The sequence below is a fragment of the Coregonus lavaretus genome, assembly GCF_964263955.1.
Source record: "Coregonus lavaretus genome assembly, contig: HAP1_SCAFFOLD_5386, whole genome shotgun sequence".
NCBI lineage: Eukaryota > Metazoa > Chordata > Actinopteri > Salmoniformes > Salmonidae > Coregonus > Coregonus lavaretus.
Genome location: NW_028164647.1, coordinates 18,562 through 40,504, shown reverse-complemented (window position 1 = coordinate 40,504; position 21,943 = coordinate 18,562). Strand labels below are relative to the sequence as shown.

The window sequence follows — 21,943 nt, the reverse complement described above, 5'->3', positions numbered from 1 at the left end:
GGTGGCAGCATCCCTACGGTGAAGCATGGTGGTGGCAGCATCATGCTGTGAGGATGTTTTTCAGCGGCAGGCTGTACACACTTCATTAGTCTCTCATTCACAATTTGATAAGCACTTGATAATGCCTCGAATTTCATGGTGGCATCCCCTTTGTGTGGCCGTAATGCACCCTAAAAAAATCTATGCATTTTACGGCCAGTGGCCATTGTGCCCTCGGCCCGGAGTGCTGCGTTGTACCTTTCTCCCTGAGTGCTGCGCGCTCCTAAGCACCTCTCACTCACATGGCTCTCCATCACATGATCGGGTCTCACATGGCTCTCCATCACATGAGCGGGACTTTCTCACAGGCTACAAGTGAAGACAGACACATCGGGGGCGCAACTGCGCGCATCCTTATCCAATTCCGAGGTGCATATTGAAGATATTGGAAGAACTGTCCACATTTACTTTTCGTCAGCCAACAAGATGAGTAGGCCTAACGAACAGCAAAAGCACTAGCCTATGTCAATCTACTATCCCCCATAGTACAAAAGTTGATCTATTCTATTCTGTGCGAGAAATAAATATCCAAACATAGTCTGGGACAGTTGTGGGATTCCATAGATCCCAAATTAATACAACCGCTAGCATCCAAAAACATATTTTACGCAATGTGGCTAACGCAAGAGATCAGAACATTTAGCTTAAAATGTTGATAAACTATTAGGCTATTTCTTCACATTATAAGCGCAGCAAAGCGCACACGGCAGTAGGCTATAAGCGAGAATGTCCCATTAGCAGGAAAACACCTTTATCAAAAGTGACCGCAAATGCGATTATGCATGTATTGCTTTTATTATAAAAGTGCATTTTTATGGTGAAAATTATCTTCCCCAAACTAGAAACTCATGCGCTGCTTTTGTATGCCAGTTAGGCTCTACACCCCTTGTAAAGCGGATTAATGTGCTTAATTTTAAGAAGTTCTTTGGCCACTTTAGTTGTGATACAAACCTTATCAAAACATATAGCCTATGGGCTAGGCTACATGAGGTGTGTGACTATGATTAGAAAAAGTCCCCCCCAAAAAAGGCTGTTTCTTATGTTGGGTATCATTCACAAGTGATAATATATCATTCACAAGTCATAGGCTAATATTGTCACCCATCCCACTATTCTTGATTTAATGTTGTCTTTACATATACTAAATAATGTATGTGGGGAATTTGTTTTGATTTAGAATGGACCATTATCATGCACCTGTCTCGAAACATGGGCAGGGGGGAAAAAAAAAAAGTCATCTATGCACTTAAATAGCAAATGGAGGACGCTTTTCCGGTGGTTCATTTTCATGCCAGCCAGGTAGGCTATACTCCTGTTGTAAAGATAAAAAATGTGCTTAATATTAGGAAAGTTGAGAAATAAATATAGTAGGCCTAGCCTATAGAAAGCTGATGGGATCCTCCTCTTTTTAGTAGAGGCCATCACTCTGTTTTCTCACGCAATTGCATAGCCTATAGAAATGTTGCGCAAGATGAGCTCATGGGCTCTCATGAAGTGTTTGATTAGATTTTCGATTACATTTGCACTGATGTCAGCCTAGTTACCATGACTAAACGGTCACGTGGAATTTGAGAGCCTTCATGACTCGTGACCACCGGTGTGGCGGTCACAGTGGTCAGGTATTCTGCCACTGTGTACTCTCTGTTGAGGGCCAAATAGCATTCTAGTTTGCTCAGTTTTTTTGTTAATTCTTTCCAATGTGTCAAGTAATTATATTTTTGTTTTCTCATGATTTGGTTGGATCTAATCTCTCTCCTCTCTCTCTCTCTCTCTCTCTCTCTCTCTCTCTCTCTCTCTCTCTCTCTCTCTCTCTCTCTCTCTCTCTCTTCTATCTCTCTCCTCTCTCTCCATTCCTCATGTATCTCTGTATCTCTCTGTGCCTGTAGTTTTGTCATGGACGCCCACTGCAGTTGTTTAGCAGTGATTTTAATCTAATCTTAATCTCACTCAGTCTGTGACTGACCCTAATCTACCACGGTCTCATTAATGGGATTATGCCCTGTCCTTGGCTCTAGTCCTTGCTCTCTGCCTCTGGTTCCTGCCTGGTACGAGTTGCATTGCAGGGGGGAGCACTTTAATGTCGCACACAGACACAATGCCCTACAGCTTTACTGTACTGGTTCACTGTGGTGACATGCAACAGAGACAGGGTTAGTTTAGGTTGAATGAACAACACACAGACACTTTATAATATGATCTCCCTCATGAAGACAGTATATTCTTTCCAAATTATTGAGGATAGGAGGGAGGGAGGGAGGAGAGAGAGAGAGAGAGAGAGAGAGAGAGAGAGAGAGAGAGAGAGAGAGAGAGAGAGAGAGAGAGAGAGAGAGAGAGAGAGAGAGAGAGAGAGAGAGAGAGAGAGAGAGAGAGAGAGAGAGAGAGAGAGAGAGAGAGAGAGAGAGAGAGCAACAGGTAGAATATCTATAATTTGTCTAGTGTAGAGATGTTGTCAACCCAAGTTCAAGGAAACGAGAGCTTGGTGGTGTTATACTGCTGTTATACCGCCCCCTGCAGGATTTGGGACTTCAACCACACATACACCATGTCCTCAGTGAGCAGGGATTTACCATCATGTGACATTGACTTTCTTATTAACTCTTTCTCTCTCTCTCTCTCCTCTCTCTGTCCCCCTCTCTCTCTCTCTCTCCCCTCTCTCTCTCCCCCTCTCTCTCCCCCTCTCTCTCTCTCTTCCCCTCTCTCTCTCCCCCTCTCGCTCTCTCTACCCCTCTCTCTCTTGCTCTCCTCTCTCTCTCCCCCTCTCTCTCTCTCTCTCCCCTCTCTCTCGCCCTCTCTCTCTACCCCTCTCTCTCTTTCCCCTCCCCCCCCCCCACCACGACCAGGCGTTGTCGTACCTGGGTCTGGACGTGACAGAGGAGAAGAGAAGGAAGCTGAGACAAAGTCTGACCACTGACCCACAGGGAACCGTGTCCTACGGAGGTATACTGTCACCATAGCTACTACACACCTACTGTCACCATAGCTACTACACACCTACTGTCACCATAGCTACCACACACCTACTGTCACCAAAGCTACCACTGACCCACAGGGAACCGTGTCCTACAGAGGTATACCGTTATCATAGTTACCAGGGTTTGGGGTCAATTCAAATCAAATCAAATTGTATTGGTCGCATACACATATTTAGCAGATGTTATTGTGGGTGGAGCTAAATTCCTAGCTCCAACAGTGCAGTAATATATAACAATTCACAACAATACACACAAATCTAAAAGTAAAGAAGAAACATATAAATATTAGGAAGAGCAATGTCGGAATCCGGAGAATAAATATATATATACAGTGTGTGTGATGGGATGTATAGACATTATGGACAGTATGTGGATAGAATATATAGTATATACAGTGGGGAAAAAAAGTATTTAGTCAGCCACCAATTGTGCAAGTTCTCCCACTTAAAAAGATGACAGAGGCCTGTAATTTTCATCATAGCTACACGTCAACTATGACAGACAAATTGAGGAAAGAAAATCCAGAAAATCACATTGTAGGATTTTTTATGAATTTATTTGCAAATTATGGTGGAAAATAAGTATTTGGTCACCTACAAACAAGCAAGATTTCTGGCTCTCACAGACCTGTAACAACTTCTTTAAGAGGCTCCTCTGTCCTCCACTCGTTACCTGTATTAATGGCACCTGTTTGAACTTGTTATCAGTATAAAAGACACCTGTCCACAACCTCAAACAGTCACACTCCAAACTCCACTATGGCCAAGACCAAAGAGCTGTCAAAGGACACCAGAAATAAAATTGTAGACCTGCACCAGGCTGGGAAGACTGAATCTGCAATAGGTAAGCAGCTTGGTTTAAAGAAATCAACTGTGGGAGCAATTATTAGGAAATGGAAGACATACAAGACCACTGATAATCTCCCTCGATCTGGGGCTCCACGCGAGATCTCACCCCGTGGGGTCAAAATGATCACAAGAACGGTGAGCAAAAATCCCAGAACCACACGGGGGGACCTAGTGAATGACCTGCAGAGAGCTGGGACCAAAGTAACAAAGCCTACCATCAGTAACACACTACGCCGCCAGGGACTCAAATCCTGCAGTGCCAGACGTGTCCCCCTGCTTAAGCCAGTACATGTCCAGGCCTGTCTGAAGTTTGCTAGAGTGCATTTGGATGATCCAGAAGAGGATTGGGAGAATGTCATATGGTCAGATGAAACCAAAATAGAACTTTTTGGTAAAAACTCAACTCGTCGTGTTTGGAGGACAAAGAATGCTGAGTTGCATCCAAAGAACACCATACCTACTGTGAAGCATGGGGGTGGAAATATCATGCTTTGGGGCTGTTTTTCTGCAAAGGGACCAGGACGACTGATCCGTGTAAAGGAAAGAATGAATGGAGCCATGTATCGTGAGATTTTGAGTGAAAACCTCCTTCCATCAGCAAGGGCATTGAAGATGAAACGTGGCTGGGTCTTTCAGCATGACAATGATCCCAAACACACCGCCCGGGCAACGAAGGAGTGGCTTCGTAAGAAGCATTTCAAGGTCCTGGAGTGGCCTAGCCAGTCTCCAGATCTCAACCCCATAGAAAATCTTTGGAGGGAGTTGAAAGTCCGTGTTGCCCAGCGACAGCCCCAAAACATCACTGCTCTAGAGGAGATCTGCATGGAGGAATGGGCCAAAATACCAGCAACAGTGTGTGAAAACCTTGTGAAGACTTACAGAAAACGTTTGACCTGTGTCATTGCCAATAAATGGTATATAACAAAGTATTGAGAAACTTTTGTTATTGACCAAATACTTATTTTCCACCATAATTTGCAAATAAATTCATAGAAAATCATACAATGTGATTTTCTGGATTTTTTTTTCTCATTTTGTCTGTCATAGTTGACGTGTACCTGTGATGAAAATTACAGGCCTCTCTCATCTTTTTAAGTGGGAGAACATGCACAATTGGTGGCTGACTAAATACTTTTTTCCCCCACTGTATGTAGGATACGTAGGATAGAATAGTATAATGTACAGCAATAGTTGCATAGGATGGCCTTGACTAGAATACATATGACATGGCTAAAACAGTATGTAGACATTATTAAAGTGACCAGTGCTCCATTATTAAAGTGACCAGTGTTCCATTATTAAAGTGACCAGCGTTCCATTATTAAAGTGACCAGTGTTCCATTATTAAAGTGACCAGTGTTCCATGTCTATGTACATAGGGCAGCAGCCTCTAAGGTGCAGGGTTGAGTAAACGGGTGGTAGCCGGCAAGTGACAGTGACTAAGTTCAGGGCAGTGTACTGGGTGGAGGCCGGCTAGTGATGGCTATTTAACAGTCTGATGGCCTTGAGATAGAAGCTGTTTTTCAGTCTCTCGGTCCCAGCTTTGATGCATCTGTACTGACCTCACCTTCGCGGGGTGAACAGGCCGTGGCTCCGGTGGCTGAGGTCCTTGATGATATTCTTGGCCTTCCTGTGACACCGGGTGCTGTAGATGTCTTGGAGGGCAGGCAGTGTGCCCCCGGTGATGCGTTGGACTGACCGCACCACCCTCTAGAGAGGCCTGCGGTTGCCAGGCGGTGATACAGCCCAACAGGATGCTCTCAATGGTGCATCTGTAAAAGTTTGTGGGTCTTAGGGGGCAAGCCACATTTCTTCAGCCTCCTGAGTTTGAAGAGGCGCTGTTGCGCTTTCTTCACCACACTGTGTGTGTGGGTGGACCATTTCAGATTGTCAGTGATCTGTACGCTGAGGAACTTGAAGCTTTTCACCTTCTCCACTGCGGTCCCGTCGATGTGGATAGGGGGTGCTCCCTCTGCTGTCTCCTGAAGTCCACGATCAGCTCCTTCATTTTGTTGACGTTGAGGGAGAGGTAATTTTCCTGGTACCACTCGGCCAGGGCCCTCACCTCCTCCTTGTACTCTGTCTTGTTGTTGTTGGTAATCAGGCCTACCACTGTTGTGTCTTCGAGTACAGGAGGGGCTGAGCACACACCCTTGTGGTGCCCCTGTATTGAGGATCAGCATAGTGGAGGTGTTGTTACCTACCTTCACCACCTGGGGGCGGCCCGTCAGGATGTCCAGTACCCAGTTGCACAGGGCGGGGTTCAGACCCAGGGCCCCGAGCCTAATTAAGGCTGAGCTGTAGTCAACTAACAGCATTCTCACATAGGTATTCCTCTTGTCCAGTTGAGATGAGGGCATTGTGCAGTGCGATGGCGATTGCATCATCCGTGGATCTATTGGGGCGGTATGCAAATTGCAGTGGGTTTAGGGTGTCAAGTAAGGTAGAGGTGATATGATCCTTAACTAGCCTCTCAAAGCACTTCATGATGACAGAAGTGAGTGCTACGGGGCGATAGTCTTTTAGTTCAGTTACCTTGGCTTTCTTGGGTACAGGAACAATGGTGGCCATCTTGAAGCAAGTGGGGACAGCAGACTGGGATAGGGAGAGATTGAATAGGTCCGTAAACACTCCAGCCAGCTGGTCTGTGCATGCTCTGAGGACGCGGCTAGGGATGCCGTCTGGGACGGCAGCCTTGCGAGGGTTAACACGCTTAAACGTCTTACTCTGGGATAAGTTAAATCGCCTTGGGGGGTATGAACAAAGGATCCAATTCAGGAAAATCGTATTTCTGGTCGAAATGCTGGAAGTAATAACGCACAAAAACTTTCTGGGCTGATAATGTAAGAAATAACACACATAAAAACGAAATAGTGCAAAGTTGCGTAGGAGCTAGAAACAGAGCGGCCATGTCTATCAGCGCCATCCATTTCAATTCAGTCAATTCAGGTGGTAAACACAAATTCCACACGATAAAAAATCTCAAAGAGAAGTATTGAGTAAACATGAATTGACTGAATTAATATGGACTTGACCCCAACCCAACCCAGCCACACCAATATCCCTTTACCCTGTTCAGACACAGTCTGTGTCCTCGATGGCTCCCTTTTCACAAGCTACTACATAATAAGGGGTTCCGATTGGCTCCTCATGTTTTATTTATTTAGAGTATAACCCTTCTTTTGCATTTGTTGTCGTCGGGCAGACTTCGTTGAGGCCACACGCAACGTCTACCAAGAGAAGCTGGAGGAGGCGGGACTAGGGCAGAAAGAGTTCATGTTCTCCTATCACGAAGCAGCTAGCTTGATGGACACCTCCGCCTTCCACTCCCCGGTAAGCCCACACACACACACACACGAACACGCACACACACACACACACACACACACACACACACACACACACACACACACACACACACACACACACACACACACACACACACACACACACACACACAGGGATTAAAGAAAACAACATTGACTTGTGCTTCTTGTTTCAAAGTAGTGGGTTTATTAAAGTCCTCCTGACTTTGAGGCTTGTGTTACTTTGTGAAGTTTGAGTTAGTGAAGAGGATTTACAAACCGTGTTTCTTAGAGGAGATTTACACCGTGCAGCAGCAGCACAAGGGAATCATCAAAGCTGTCACACACACACACACACACACACACACACACACACACACACACACACACACACACACACACACACACACACACACACACACACAGACACACACACACAGACAGTCTTTAAGAGCTGCCTGCCTCCATTGTGATGTTCCCTGTCAGATGAGGGCTGTGCTTCTCACATCTTTGTATGTATGAGTGTGTGTGTGCTTGGGTGTGTGTGCACGTACAATGCGTAGGTGTGTGTGTGAGAGAGAGAGAGAGAGACACCCCCCACCCCCAGTCTAATGCTATTGCTGTGTTGTGTATCAGACCTTTGATTCAGAATGCTCCTACAGTAGTGAAGAGCTGGAACACTTTCAGACGGAGGTGAAACAGCTGCAGAACCAGATTAAACAACTCAAGGTGAACTCACACTTCTGTCCAAACATCACGTCAGTGTGTGTGTGTGTGTGAGAGAGAGAGAGAGAGAGAGAGAGAGAGAGAGAGAGAGAGAGAGAGAGAGAGAGAGAGAGAGAGAGAGAGAGAGAGAGAGAGAGAGAGAGAGAGAGAGCTGTGAATATCACATTCAATTACATTAAAATTTATTAACAGTCATTTTCAGATATCCACTGCAACTGATAGTGTTATAACCACTGGGTAATCTAATAGCTTTTCTCAACATAACTAATAACTTTTACATTTATAACACGATATAATGTAGATTTTATAAATCACCGGATAATGGAATGTTGAACAAAAAACTTTTTTTTGTGGTAATTTATAACTATACTGAACAAAAAATATAAACACAACATGTAAAGTGATGGTCCCATGCTTCATGAGCTGAAATAAAATATCCCAGAAATGTTCCATACGCACAAAAAGCTTATTCTTCTCAAATTTTGTGGACAAATTTGTTTACATCCCTGTTAGTGAGCATTTCTTCTTAACCAAGATAGTCCATCCACCTGACCGGTGTGGCATATCAAGAAGCTGATTAAACAGCATAATCATTACACAGGTGCACCTTGTGCTGGGGACAATAAAAGGCCACTTTAAAATGTGCAGTTTTGTCACACAATACAATGCCACAGATGTCTCAAGTTTTAAGCGAGCATACAATTGGCATGCTGACTGCAGGAATGTCCACCAGAGCTGTTGCCAGATAATTTAATGTTAATTTCTCTACCATAAGCCACCTCTAACATCATTTTAGAGAATTTGACAGTACGTCCAACCGGCCTCACAATCGCAGACCACATGTAACCACGCCAGCCCTGGACCTCCACATCTGGCTTCTTCACCTGCGGGATCGTCTGAGACCAGCCACCCGGACAGCTGATGAAACTGTGGGTTTGCACAACTGAAGAATTTCTGCACAAACTGTCAGAAACCGTCTCAGGGAAGTTCATCTGCGTGCTCGTCGTCCTCACCAGGGTCTTGATCTGACTGCAGTTCGACGTCGTAACCGACTTCAGTGGGCAAATGCTCACCTTCGATGGTCACTGGCACGCTGGAGAAGTGTGCTCTTCACGGATGAATCCCGGTTTCAACTGTACTGGGCAGATGGCAGAAAGAGTGTATGGCGTCGTGTGGACGAGCGGTTTGCTGATGTAAACGTTGTGAGCAGAGTGCCCCATGGTGGTGGTGGGGTTATGGTATGGGCAGGCATAAGCTACGGACAACGAACACAATTGCATTTTATCGATGGCAATTTGAATGCACAGAGATACCGTGACAAGATCCTGAGGCCCATTGTCGTGCCATTCATCCGCCGCCATCACCTCATGTTGCAGCATGATAATGCACTGCCCCATGTTGCAAGAATCTGTACACAATTCCTGGAAGCTGAAAATGTCCCAGTTCTTCCATGGCCTGCATACTCACCAGACATGTCACCCATTGAGCATGTTTGGGATGCTCTGGATCGATGTGTACGACAGTGTGTTCCAGTTCCCACCAATATCCAGCAACTTCGCACAGCCATTGAAGAGGAGTGGGACAACATACCACATTCCACAATCAACAGCCTGATCAACTCTATGCGAAGGAGATGTGTCCTGCTGCATGAAGCAAATGGTGGTCACACCAGATACTGACTGGTTTTCTGATCCATGCCCCTACCTTTTTTTAAAGGTATCTGTGACCATCAGATGCGTATCTGTATTCCCAGTCATGTGAAATCCATAGATTAGGGCCTCATGAATTTATTTCAATTGACTGATTTCCTTATATGAACTGTAGCTCAGTAAAATCTTTGAAATTGTTGCATGTTGCGTTTATATTTTTGTTCAGTGTAAATTGTTAATTTTCATACACCATGTACAGTATATGTACTCATGTAAATGTTTATACACAAATATACAATGTTACAATGTTGCAATGGTACAATGGTACAATGTTGCAATGTTACAATGTTACAATGTTGCAATGTGTATCAGAGTAACTTTGAATTGACTTTAACTTTGTTCACAGTCAAGTCACAGTCAACCTGCTGGTTTTCCTACACTACCCCAGGTCAGTCAACCTGCTGGTTTTCCTACACTACCCCATGTCAGTCAACCTGCTGGTTTTCCTACACTACCCCAGGTCAGTCAACCTGCTGGTTTTCCTACACTACCCCAGGTCAGTCAACCTGCTGGTTTTCCTACACTACCCCAGGTCAGTCAACCTGCTGGTTTTCCTACACTACCCCATGTCAGTCAACCTGCTGGTTTTCCTAAACTACCCCATGTCAGTCAACCTGCTGGTTTTCCTAAACTACCCCAGGTCAGTCAACCTGCTGGTTTTCATAAACTACCCCATGTCAGTCAACCTGCTGGTTTTCCTAAACTACCCCAGGTCTCCCTGAAGGAGACAGAGCACAGCAAGACGACCCTGGAGGAGGAGCTACACAGCACCTCAGATGTGAGTGACAACCGGATTCAGCCAATCACAATGCTAATGGATGGATTAATGAATCAGTAGTATTATATTGTATTACAGTTTAGTATATAGCATCATATCCCTTCATATCCCATCATATCATATCATATCATATCCTATCCTATCATATCCCATCATATCCCATCTTATCCCATCATATCATATCATATCCTATCCTATCCTATCCTATCATATCCCATCATATCCCATCATATCCCATCGTATCCCATCATATCATATCATATCCTATCGTATCGTATCATATCGTATCTCTTTGCCAGGCATAGTTGTATTAACACACTCTCATTCTTGCTCTTTCTCCCCCCTCCCTCCCTCCCTCCCTCCATCAGAAAGCGTGTGCGACGGTGGAGGAGAACAGTCGTCTGAAGACTCGTCTGCAGGTAATATTAATCTTCTAATAAACCACAAAACAAGACAAGACTCTTCACCCACACAACTGCTCCATGGTCTCTGCAGTATGGCTGCCCCCTGCTCCATGGTCTCTGCAGTATGGCTGCCCCCTGCTCCAACTTCTATGTGTGTGTATGTGTGTCTTTCCGAGGGGATAAAGCCGAAGTAGAATTTCCATTGGACCTTGGGTACAATTCTTCTCCTTTATCATCTTCATCTTCTTCTTCTTCTTCTTCTTCTTCTTCTTCTTCTTCTTCTTCTTCTTCTTCTTCCCCCTGCAGAGCGAGAGACATAGTAACAGTGCAGAGCAGGACTATGAAGAGGTCATTACACTGCTGGAGGCTGAGATCAAAGACCTGAAGAACCAACTGGCGGGCAGGAAACAGAAGGGTCTGGAGGCTACTAAGGTAGACTTAAAACCAATTTATGATAGAAAAAGACTAGTGTCGTCTGGGTGGGCCGTAGACACAAGTGACCACAAAGCAGACAAAAAGACGTGAATGTTGGTCGCAGTGGAGGGGTAGCAGACCTCTCGATTTCTGAAACAACCCAGACAAGTGTCTGTGACCCACCAGGACAACACTAGTCTTTTCTACCATAAATGACTGTGACCCACCAGCACAACACTAGTCTTTTCTACCATAAATGACTGTGACCCACCAGCACAACACTAGTCTTTTCTACCATAAATTAAGCCTTACAATCAGAGATCCAGTGTGCAAAACCCCTTTCTTCCCTGTCTCTACACAGCTCTCGTTCTGTCTTAATGTATGTTTTTTACACTTTTCCACTGACCCTTACTTTAACGGCAAACCTACACCAGTTACTCCTAATTCTGAATTAAGAACAAATAGTGTACTTGTACTTGCTATGTACTGCTAGTGTACTTGCTATGTGTACTTGTTAGTACATCTACTGACTGTTGTTCTGTGTGTTGTACCTCAGGAGGATGTGATGGAGTTTAACAGGAAGTTGTTCTGTGTGTTGTACCCCAGGAGGATGTGATGGAGTTTAACAGGAAGTTGTTCTGTGTGTGTTGTTCCCCAGGAGGATGTGATGGAGTTAAACAGGAAGTTGTCGATGATTGACTGTCAGCTGAGGAAGTCTGAGCTGAGCAGAAGACACCTGGAGATCTCCAACAAAAAACTACTGGGCTTTGCACAGGTAACATTACACCTGTAACACAGTAACACACCTTTACAACAACACTACCTGTCCACTTCTCAGCTGTAAACACAGTCACACAGGTTCTGTAACACACCTACCTGTGAGCCATAGCTGACGCCTCTAGTCGTGCTCTGTGATGTTCTGAACCTGTACTGCCACCTAGTGGCTCAAAACTACTTTTTAGTTTTATGAATGTGGATTTCTGTTCCTACTGACTGACTGACTGGCTGGCTGGCTGACTGACTGACTAACTGGCTGGCTGGCTGGCTGACTGATTGACTAACTGGCTGGCTGGCTGACTGACTGACTGACTGGCTGGCTGGCTGGCTGGCTGGCTGGCTGGCTGACTAACTGGCTGACTGGCTGGCTGGCTGACTGACTAACTGGCTGGCTGGCTGACTGACTAACTGGCTGGCTGGCTGACTGACTAACTGGCTGGCTGGCTGGCTGGCTGACTGACTAACTGGCTGGCTGGCTGGCTGGCTGACTGACTAACTGGCTGGCTGGCTGACTGACTAAGTGGCTGGCTGGCTGACTGACTAACTGGCTGGCTGGCTGGCTGGCTGACTGACTAACTGGCTGGCTGGCTGGCTGACTAACTGGCTGGCTGGCTGACTGACTAACTGGCTGGCTGGCTGACTGACTAAGTGGCTGGCTGGCTGACTGACTAACTGGCTGGCTGGCTGGCTGGCTGACTGACTAACTGGCTGGCTGGCTGGCTGGCTGGCTGACTAACTGGCTGGCTGGCTGACTGACTGACTAACTGGCTGGCTGGCTGACTGACTAAGTGACTGGCTGGCTGACTGACTAACTGGCTGGCTGGCTGGCTGGCTGACTGACTAACTGGCTGGCTGGCTGGCTGACTAACTGGCTGGCTGACTGACTAACTGGCTGGCTGGCTGACTGACTAACTGGCTGGCTGGCTGGCTGACTGACTAACTGGCTGGCTGGCTGACTGACTAACTGGCTGACTGTTTATTTTTCAGAATGTTCACAAAGTGTTCACCTCCCCCAGCTTGTTTGGAATGGAACATGGGTAAGTGCTTATCTTCCAAATCTATCTCCTTTATGAGAACCCTTCAAACTTTTGTTCATTCTTACAGTCTGTTGATATCACTGGAGGGTGTGTGTGTGCACGTGTGTGTGTGCACGTGCGTGTGTGTGTGTGTGTGCACACACGTGTGTGTGTGTGTTCTTGCTTGTACTAATATGTATCCTGCATTCTCCAGGAGTAACAGGACCTCTCCAGCCACAGACAGTCCAGATACCCCCTCTCCCATACCAGACCCAGCCTGCCAACTAGCTGCAGAGGCCAGGGAGCTGGTGGAGGGGGTCAGAACCCTGAGCAGCACCGATGATACAGCCCCTCCCAGTGACTCAGAGGGGGGTGAACCACCTGACCCAGCCATGGACCCTAACTGGGCCGCAGAGTAAGTATGATCAGCACTTACTTCCACTGATAATCCATCTGGATCTAGATGGAATATGGCCTCTGAGTCTTTGATAGCCATAGCCTGTGGTGTTGGGCCTCTGAGTCTTTGATAGCCATAGTCTGTGGTGTTTGCTCTGTGCTCCAAATCTCTCTACATCTGTAACTCCAACCTTGAACACTGCAATGACGCTAATATTGATTATTTCTATCTAGAATGTAATTGGCTTGGAACTTCACAATTGCTGAACTTGTGTGGCCATTTCTTAAAGTGCATTATCAATGTATTGTCACCTTATACGTTTCAACAAACTAATCAAAAATCTTTCCTCTCTTCACTTTTTTTTCATTTCATCCTCTCCTTCTCTTCCCTCTCCGCTCTCCTCCTCCTCCTCCTTACCTTCCCCTCTTTCCCCTCTTCCCCCTCCTCCTCCTCCTTACCATCCCCTCTTCCCTCTCTTCCCTCTCCTCCTCCTCCTTACCTTCCCCTCTTCCCTCTCTTCCCTCTCCTCCTTACCTTCCCCTCTTTTCCCTCTTCCCTCTCCTCCTCCTCCTTACCTTCCCCTCTTCCCTCTCTTCCCCCTCCCCCTCCTCCTTACCTTCCCCTCTTCCCTCTCCTCCTCCTTACCTTCCCCTCTTTTCCCTCTTCCCCCTCTCCTCCTCCTCCTTACCTTCCCCTCTTTCCTCTCTTCCCCCTCTCCTCCTCCTCCTTACCTTCCCCTCTTTCCTCTCTTCCCCCTCTCCTCCTCCTTACCTTCCCCTCTTTCCTCTCTTCCCCCTCTCCTCCTCCTTACATTCCCCTCTTCCCTCTCGCCCTCTCGTCCTCAGCCCTCACAGCTCGCCGGCTCAGACGTCTCCTACAGGAGTTCCAGCCAAAGACAAGCGCTACCAGTAGAGAATGTTCAGAGAACGTCATAGAGAGCGTTTTTAGAGAACGTTGCAAGGACGTCAAAAGAACGACGTGGCTGAGCACTGGGCTCAGGAGAACACTGTGCTTGGCTGACTACCTTTACCTAAAAACTACCAACAACCCTTTAAAAGACAGACAGACAGACAGAGAGACAGACAAATTGAGAGAGACAACCAGTGAAACTGTATGTAGGATGCTATCCAGTGTGCGTTTAAAAAAATACTTAGAACTCTTTAAAAATAAACTACAGTCATTAGTTGAGGCTTCAGTCAGTGTTCTGGGATTGCTTTACCGATTAACCGCAAAATGTACTAGTTTTTCTGTTTTCTAATACAGCTGTATGTGTACTTACATTTCTGTGTTGATATTTTGCATTTGTCAGAATGTGAACGAAGGGGAGATTCTCAACTGGGAGTGACTGGGAAGGATAGCAGGTTTTGAGGTGAAATGGCAGAGACTTGTAGATGCAGTTCAGTTTTGTCCAAAGAGCTTGCCGTAGTCGATAAGACAGCACTGCAAAGCCAAGGTGCTACCGTTGGGTTTGTAGATGTACAGACGTACAGCATGAGCTATGATGACGATGTACTGAACCTTTCCATCCCTGTGTTCCAATACTCTATAAAAGCTTCCTTCTCTCATCTCCTATTTCCTTGTATCCTATTTCCTTGTATCCTTCCTGACCACTGAAATCTGAAGAGACTGGATAGTTACATTCAATATGCCGGTATGGCATTGACTGCTTGTCAAATTGGTTCCATCCATTTATTTTTGGATCAGTGGTCCTTAAGGATACGAAGAGAGAAGAAGACGTTAGTGTTCATTATCTTTCAGAGATCAGAAATGTGTATTTTTGCTCACATTCCAGAGGTGAGGAAGCCAGGCTAGGGTATTGGAACCTGGGCCTAGCTGTCTCTATAGCCACAGCTGTGAGGAGAGGAAGCCAGGCTAGGGTATTGGAACCTGGGCCTAGCTGTCTCTATAGCCACAGCTGTGAGGAGAGGAAGCCAGGCTAGGGTATTGGAACCTAGCCCTAACAGTCTCTATAGCCACAGCTGTGAGGAGAGGAAGCCAGGCTAGGGTATTGGAACCTAGCCCTAACAGTCTCTATAGCCACAGCTGTGAGGAGAGGAAGCCAGGCTAGGGTATTGGAACCTAGCCCTAACAGTCTCTATAGCCACAGCTGTGAGGAGAGGAAGCCAGGCTAGGGTATTGGAACCTAGCCCTAGCTGTCTCTACAGCTGTATCGCCATGGGTACAGTAAGTACTCTGTATGTGTATACTTCAGAGAGAGAGGATAACATGGACGATGTGCCCTGATCCAAAGCGTCTCATCCTGATGACATCGTGTCACCATGATGATGACCCTGTGTACAGAGACTGCTTGTCCCTATACTGAAGTGTTCTGACGAACTGTCTGTCGTTTTGAAGATGATTTTGGACTGGAGATGGATACCGAAGAAGAGGAAGAAGCTTTAGGACCTGCACGAGCAATCATGGCGACACCGAGATGTCTGCCTTTGCTGTTATTATAAAACCTTGTAAATCTTGTCCTTCTCCACGTCTTCTGACTGACACACACACACACACACACACAGACACACACACACACACACACACACACACACAGACACACACATACACACACACACACACACACACACAGACACACACAGACACACACACACACACACACAAACGCACACAAACAAACAAATCCGATGGACCAAGCCAGAGCCAGAGTATTTCTGTGTCAATTGTAGCTTGCTCAAGGCTTTGTCTATGAGGATTCCTTTCTTCCTTGCTGTTAAGTATCTAACCGGACAAACTGTTGAGTTCTGTGAATACTAACTACTCTGTCATATCACATATGTTCCATAACTTCTGTTAGAACTGCATCTCCAAAGCAACAGCTGTGTGGAGATTCCATTCCGTTCCATAACCATAACTCACAGCTTGTTGGCTTGTCCTCTGAGATTGAGGTTACGTTACCCAGGCAATAAGAAAAGAATGGGAAAAACAACAACAATGGCCTTTTAGCAGTGGCTGTGTCTCAATAGTCGTAACTAGCTCCCATTCCTTGTGTCCTTTCCTTGTGTCCTTTTCCTTCATGATCAGTGATATGGAAAGGAATGATACTGTAGGTGAAAAAGCAATATGGTGGAAAGCTATCCAATCCTTTCACCTGTTAGAGGTACTGAAGGAAATGAGACGAGGAAAGGAGACCAGGAAAGGAAGCCAATGATGAGTATTGAGATGCAACACAAGCAGTGTTTCTCAACTAAAAACACCATCCATAGCATAATCATCAGTATTATACGATCACTGCATGGTTCTGGTTCTAAAAACCTGTCTTTCAACATCCAACTATGGAATCAAATGTTTGGTTTCAGGAATGTAGAGAAATGCAATAGCTATACTGTCTGTTTAAATTACTAGGCTGTTTGATAACGATACCTGTGTGGAGGGATATATGGCCTGCGTCCCAATAATCTCTCCTTTCTACCGAAGTGTGCACTTTATGGATTTCAAAGGAAATGACTGGAATATGGAATTCCTTCTAGAGTCCAGCTCATGCCAACACTAATCCAATGCTTTTAAATTTGTGGGGGAGTAGTGAACGAGTGCACACTTCAGGAAGAAAGAGAGATTATTGGGACACAGCCAAGGAGAGATGTACAACAGGAGGTCATCTAACATGAATAAGACATACCGTAGCAGGCTAAATGTCTAAGATTTATTTTGTTTAATATTGTTAAATGCACATGCTTTTCAAAAAATAACTGACATGTAGTCCTGTAATTGAACTAGATTGCATCTTATGTGTGGCCTCTAACTTTCTTTTACTGTTTTTTATTAAAGGAATACCCTCAAATACATCTGTGTAGCTGTAGTTTCCTACTATATATTTCTACATGTCTGTTTTTTTACTTCAATACCAGCCTACTTACAACAGGGGAGTAACCAAGGTTGAGGTCAATTTCAGTGAATGTATATTTCAATTCAACAATGTCATAATATGTTCAACGTAGACTATTCTTATTCCAGTCTTGAGTTTTCTGAATTGACCCCAACCCTGGTAGTAAGACTGGGTTTATACGTAGTACCTCTAAATGCCTGTGTAAGCTAGCAGCCGCCCAACTAAAGATAGAGATCATCTGGACCTCCTCTCAGCCATAGCAGACTAAAGATAGATATCATATGGACCTCCTCTCCACCATAACAGACTAAAGATAGATATCATCTGGACCTCCTCTCCACCATAACAGACTAAAGATAGAGATCATCTGGACCTCCTCTCCACCATAGCAGACTAAAGATAGATATCATCTGGACCTCCTCTCCACCATAGCAGACTAAAGATAGATATCATCTGGACCTCCTCTCCACCATAACAGACTAAAGATAGATATCATCTGGACCTCCTCTCCACCATAGCAGACTAAAGATAGATATCATCTGGACCTCCTCTCCACCATATGAGACTAAAGATAGAGATCATCTGGACCAAAGAAGAAGACTGGAAAACAAAAGACTGGAAAAATAAATGTTTATATGAGCGTTATTACATATTTTTCCCCCAAATGATTCACAAAACAATATTGAGCGTTTTACTGGTGAGACATGTAGTTCTCATCTTGTACAAATGATGGCGCCTCAGTCCTAGCCAAAGAGTTCCAGGATGTGAGAGAGCTGAAGGACAGATAAATATTTTTGTTGCTCCTTAATCTATGCCATATACAGTATATATATTAGCTAAATGGAATGTAAGCAAATTACTTTCATCCATTGTTTACTGGCCATTCATTTTATTCCATCGTCCAGCTGTTACATTTATAACAACTGTATTTTGAGAACCATCACTTTTATTTCAGAAGAAACTTTGATGCCCGTTCATCTTTAAGCAGGCGAGATGGTCTCCACCTTCACCTCCTTGACCTTCTCGTTAGAGGAGCAGCACCACTTGGTCCAGGCATCAGGGAGGACAGGGATCTTCTCCAGTCTAGAGAGGTAGATGATGGGCTGGATACTTCTGCTGATGTTAATGAAGGCATACCCCACCGGCTGCACCAGGCAGCGGAACGTATCCGGAGGGTAGTGGTCCTGGAAGGGGATATCAGAACACTTAACTGCCATGCAAAAATATATAATAGGATTTTATCTTTGTTCATCTGGCCAAATCATTAAGGACAGTGCTAGGGTTGCAAAGTTCTGGTAACTTTACCAAATTTCCCAGGTTTTCCAGAACTCCTCGTTGGAGTATTCCGCATTTCCTGATTATTCCCTTCTAATTCCGGGAATCTTCCAACCAGGATTTCTAGAAAATGTGGGAATTTTGGGAAAGTTACTGAACTGTCCAACCCTGTTGACAAGTCATGTTGGAATGTACCTTTATACATCAGGCAACATCATTAAGGACAACCATATAAATGGAATCACTAGAATGGAAGTCAATGAGTCTCCTCAGTTTCTATGCACACAGGTCATCACCTCAAAAGGGAACACGATGATGGACAGGACCGACATCACAATCTTGAAGGCTTTCTTCTTCATGGGGTGCATGTTGTCCTTCCCAGAGCCACCAGAACTCTTCAGGGCCACCAGGATGGCCCCGTTACAAAACACCATCCAGGCAAACGTTGCCAGGATCGTCCATGTCAACACCTGAGGGTAGCAGAAGTGGACATTTTTTAAAGAAACTTTTTAATGCACCTTTTTAGCCGTGCTTTTATTATCTTTCCTTTCATTAGGCCTGGTCTCAGATTGTTTTATTCCCTTTCCTTTCATTAGGCCTGGTCTCAGATTGTTTTATTCCCTTTCCTTTCATTAGGCCTGGTCTCAGATTGTTTTATTCCCTTTCCTTTCATTAGGCCTGGTCTCAGATTGTTTTATTCCCTTTCCTTTCATTAGGCCTGGTCTCAGATTGTTTTATTCCCTTTCCTTTCATTAGGCCTGGTCTCAGATTGTTTTATTCCCTTTCCTTTCATTAGGCCTGGTCTCAGATTGTTTTATTCCCTTTCCTTTCATTAGGCCTGGTCTCAGATTGTTTTATTCCCTTTCCTTTCATTAGGCCTGGTCTCAGATTGTTTTATTCCCTTTCCTTTCATTAGGCCTGGTCTCAGATTGTTTTATTCCCTTTCCTTTCATTAGGCCTGGTATCAGATTGTTTTTATTTATTTATGTAATTGTAATTATTTTATAGTGTGAAGTGCATTGTATTTCTACTTTTGTCCAATATGTGCTATGCAAAAAAGTGTGATTGCTTGATTAATTGATTGATTAATTGATTGATCTATGGATTTACCTTCTCGAAGTTGGGCAGGCCCCCGACGGTCTTGGCGGAGGCGTAGGTGAAGGTGAGCCCCAGGACCACCGCAGAGAGAGCCACCCTGTACTTGGTATCCTTCAGCTGGCCGTAGGCGAGTGGGAAGAGGACCGCCACGAACCGATCCAAACAGATACAGGACAGGAACAGAGGACCGCCACGAACCGATCCAAACAGATACAGGACAGGAACAGAGGACCGCTGGCGTCCTGGAGGAGAAGAAAGTGGAGAAAGAGGAGGAAAAGGAGAAGAGAAAGGAGGAGGAGAATGAGGCGGAGGGGGAGGAGAAGGATGAGAAGAGGAAGGAGAAGGAAGGAGGAGTAGGAGGTGAAAAAGTTGACTCTATTGTCAGATGTGAGTATGAAATAATGGCCCCATAGTCCCTACATAGTGCAGACTTTTGACCAGTGTACATAGAGCACTATAGAGGGAATTTAGTGTCATTTTGGATGCAACCTCTGCGACATAGTGTGTATTCCCTATATCGTGTACTTTTGACCAGTGACCATAGGGGTGTCCATAGGGGTGTCCATAGGGGTGCCCATTGGGGTGTCCATAGGGGTGACCATAGGGGTGTCCATAGGGGTGACCATAGGGGTGTCCATAGGGGTGTCCATAGGGCTCTGGTCAGAAGTAGTGTGCTATGTAGGGAATAGGGTACAATTTCAGACGCTGAAATTCCAGAATCCAGATACACTGAAATTCTCCTTTACCTTGACGCCGTAGGAGAACCTTGAGAGCGGACCAGACGTCCTAGCTGTGCCAGATAGCTGAAGGGGACCATGATGCCGAAGTAAGCGTCCATGAAGGCCAGACAGCCAAGAAAAATGTCTGAGGAGGACAGCTCCTTACGGTTCCGGAGCAGAATCACCAGGACTAACACAAGGCCAGACAAAGATTTTATTAGCTAGTTTCTTAGTCCATCAGAGACGGATATTAGTTCATTTCTCTGCTCCCGATACCCAAAATACAAACACGCTGGAAGGAGTATAGGATCAGGGGCAATGCTCCTGGAGTTATGTAAAGGTTAAGGGCCTTGCTCAAGGACACAATGGTACAAGATGGTACCTGGGATTTGAATCAGCAACCTTCCGGCTACTGGTGCGCTGCTCTAACCTCTCTAACCTACCTAAGATGTTAGCAGGGAGTCCCAGGATCACGTTGAAGGTCTGAACAGTCAGGTCGAAGAGGATCCCTGCCACCATCTCTTCACACACATTGAAGGGTTTGAACGTAGCGTTGGTCATGAGGTCAGTAACAGTACTGTTGTTCATGGGGTTGATCATGACGTTGAGGGGGAGAGCAGTGGGGAGACTGGTGGTGTTGAGTGCTGAGTATAGAAAGAGAGGATCCTCCATGGTTTACTTTACACACAGCAGAGGTCAGAGGTCAGATTGAACAAGACTGATGGCGATAAAAAAAGTCTGAATAAAAGTGGAAACAAAATGTGATTTAAAGATAAACAGGCACTTATTAATGAATGTATTCATGAATGGATCTAGTATACATTTACATTTACATCATTTAGCAGACGCTCTTATCCAGAGCGACTTATACATAATAGATTATTACTGAGGGTTAAATTGGACAGGAGTGGTGGGCAACCATGGCAACCATGGTCCATCACTAATAGATCTACACATTGGCAGTTAAATGTAAACTATCATGAATAATCAACTTCATGCATAAATTATCCATCAAATGTCCATAGTAAAATCTCAAGATTCAACTAATTTAGATGGCTGTATTAATGTTAATCTCCAAAGTCCTAGTTTAACCTTATCATGACAAACGACCCACAACTAACGGATTAAGCATCACTAAGTATGCTTCCATTAGCCAAGGTCTTCATCATATCAAATATATCTGTATATATAGTCCCCTTAAAATCATGTTACCATGCTTTAAAGGCCCAGTGCAGTCAAAATGCAGTTTTTCCTGTGTTTTTGTATCAAATTGTACAACAGCTGATGAAACTAACACTGTAAAGGTGTGACATTTTTTTATTTGTGTTATTTCCTAGTAACTGCAGGTTGAAAATACAATCTACCTTCTAATCAGCAGGTTTTGCAAGGATGGAGTTTTGGCTTGCCTGGTGACATCACGGTATAAGTTGTAATAGACCAATGACAAAGAGAGTTCTAAACTTCATTCAGACCACTCCCAGACAGTCCAAGCAAAATGATTACTTGAGATTTTTTTGTTGTTGCTAAAAAGCTATTTTAGTTTCTTTTTGACCACTATTAATGTACAACTATTACAGTAAGGTACTTAATTATTACTCAGAAATGATTTGATATTGAGATAA

At 44.9% G+C, this 21,943-nt stretch overlaps 2 protein-coding genes across 2 annotated transcripts; one reads left to right on the top strand and one right to left on the bottom strand.

The window, feature by feature from the left end:
• Positions 1-2,879: 2,879 nt before the first annotated feature.
• LOC311116815 (syntaxin-binding protein 4-like) lies at positions 2,880-14,297 on the top strand (the record flags this gene model as incomplete). Its single annotated transcript, XM_084191850.1, has 11 exons — positions 2,880-2,976; positions 7,065-7,192; positions 7,801-7,922; positions 9,946-10,219; positions 10,312-10,377; positions 10,746-10,796; positions 11,088-11,213; positions 11,854-11,970; positions 12,960-13,009; positions 13,203-13,403; positions 14,231-14,297. Coding segments are annotated over 11 exons (1,299 nt in total), but the record flags the coding sequence as incomplete, so codon positions are not given.
• A 3,912-nt stretch (positions 14,298-18,209) lies between these two features.
• Positions 18,210-20,993, bottom strand: LOC311116813 (G-protein coupled receptor 183-like; the record flags this gene model as incomplete). Its single annotated transcript, XM_084191849.1, has 5 exons — positions 18,210-18,413; positions 18,801-18,974; positions 19,615-19,844; positions 20,368-20,511; positions 20,765-20,993. The coding sequence occupies 5 exons, from the start codon at positions 20,991-20,993 to the stop codon at positions 18,210-18,212; spliced, it is 981 nt and encodes a 326-aa protein (XP_084047975.1).
• Positions 20,994-21,943: the final 950 nt, after the last annotated feature.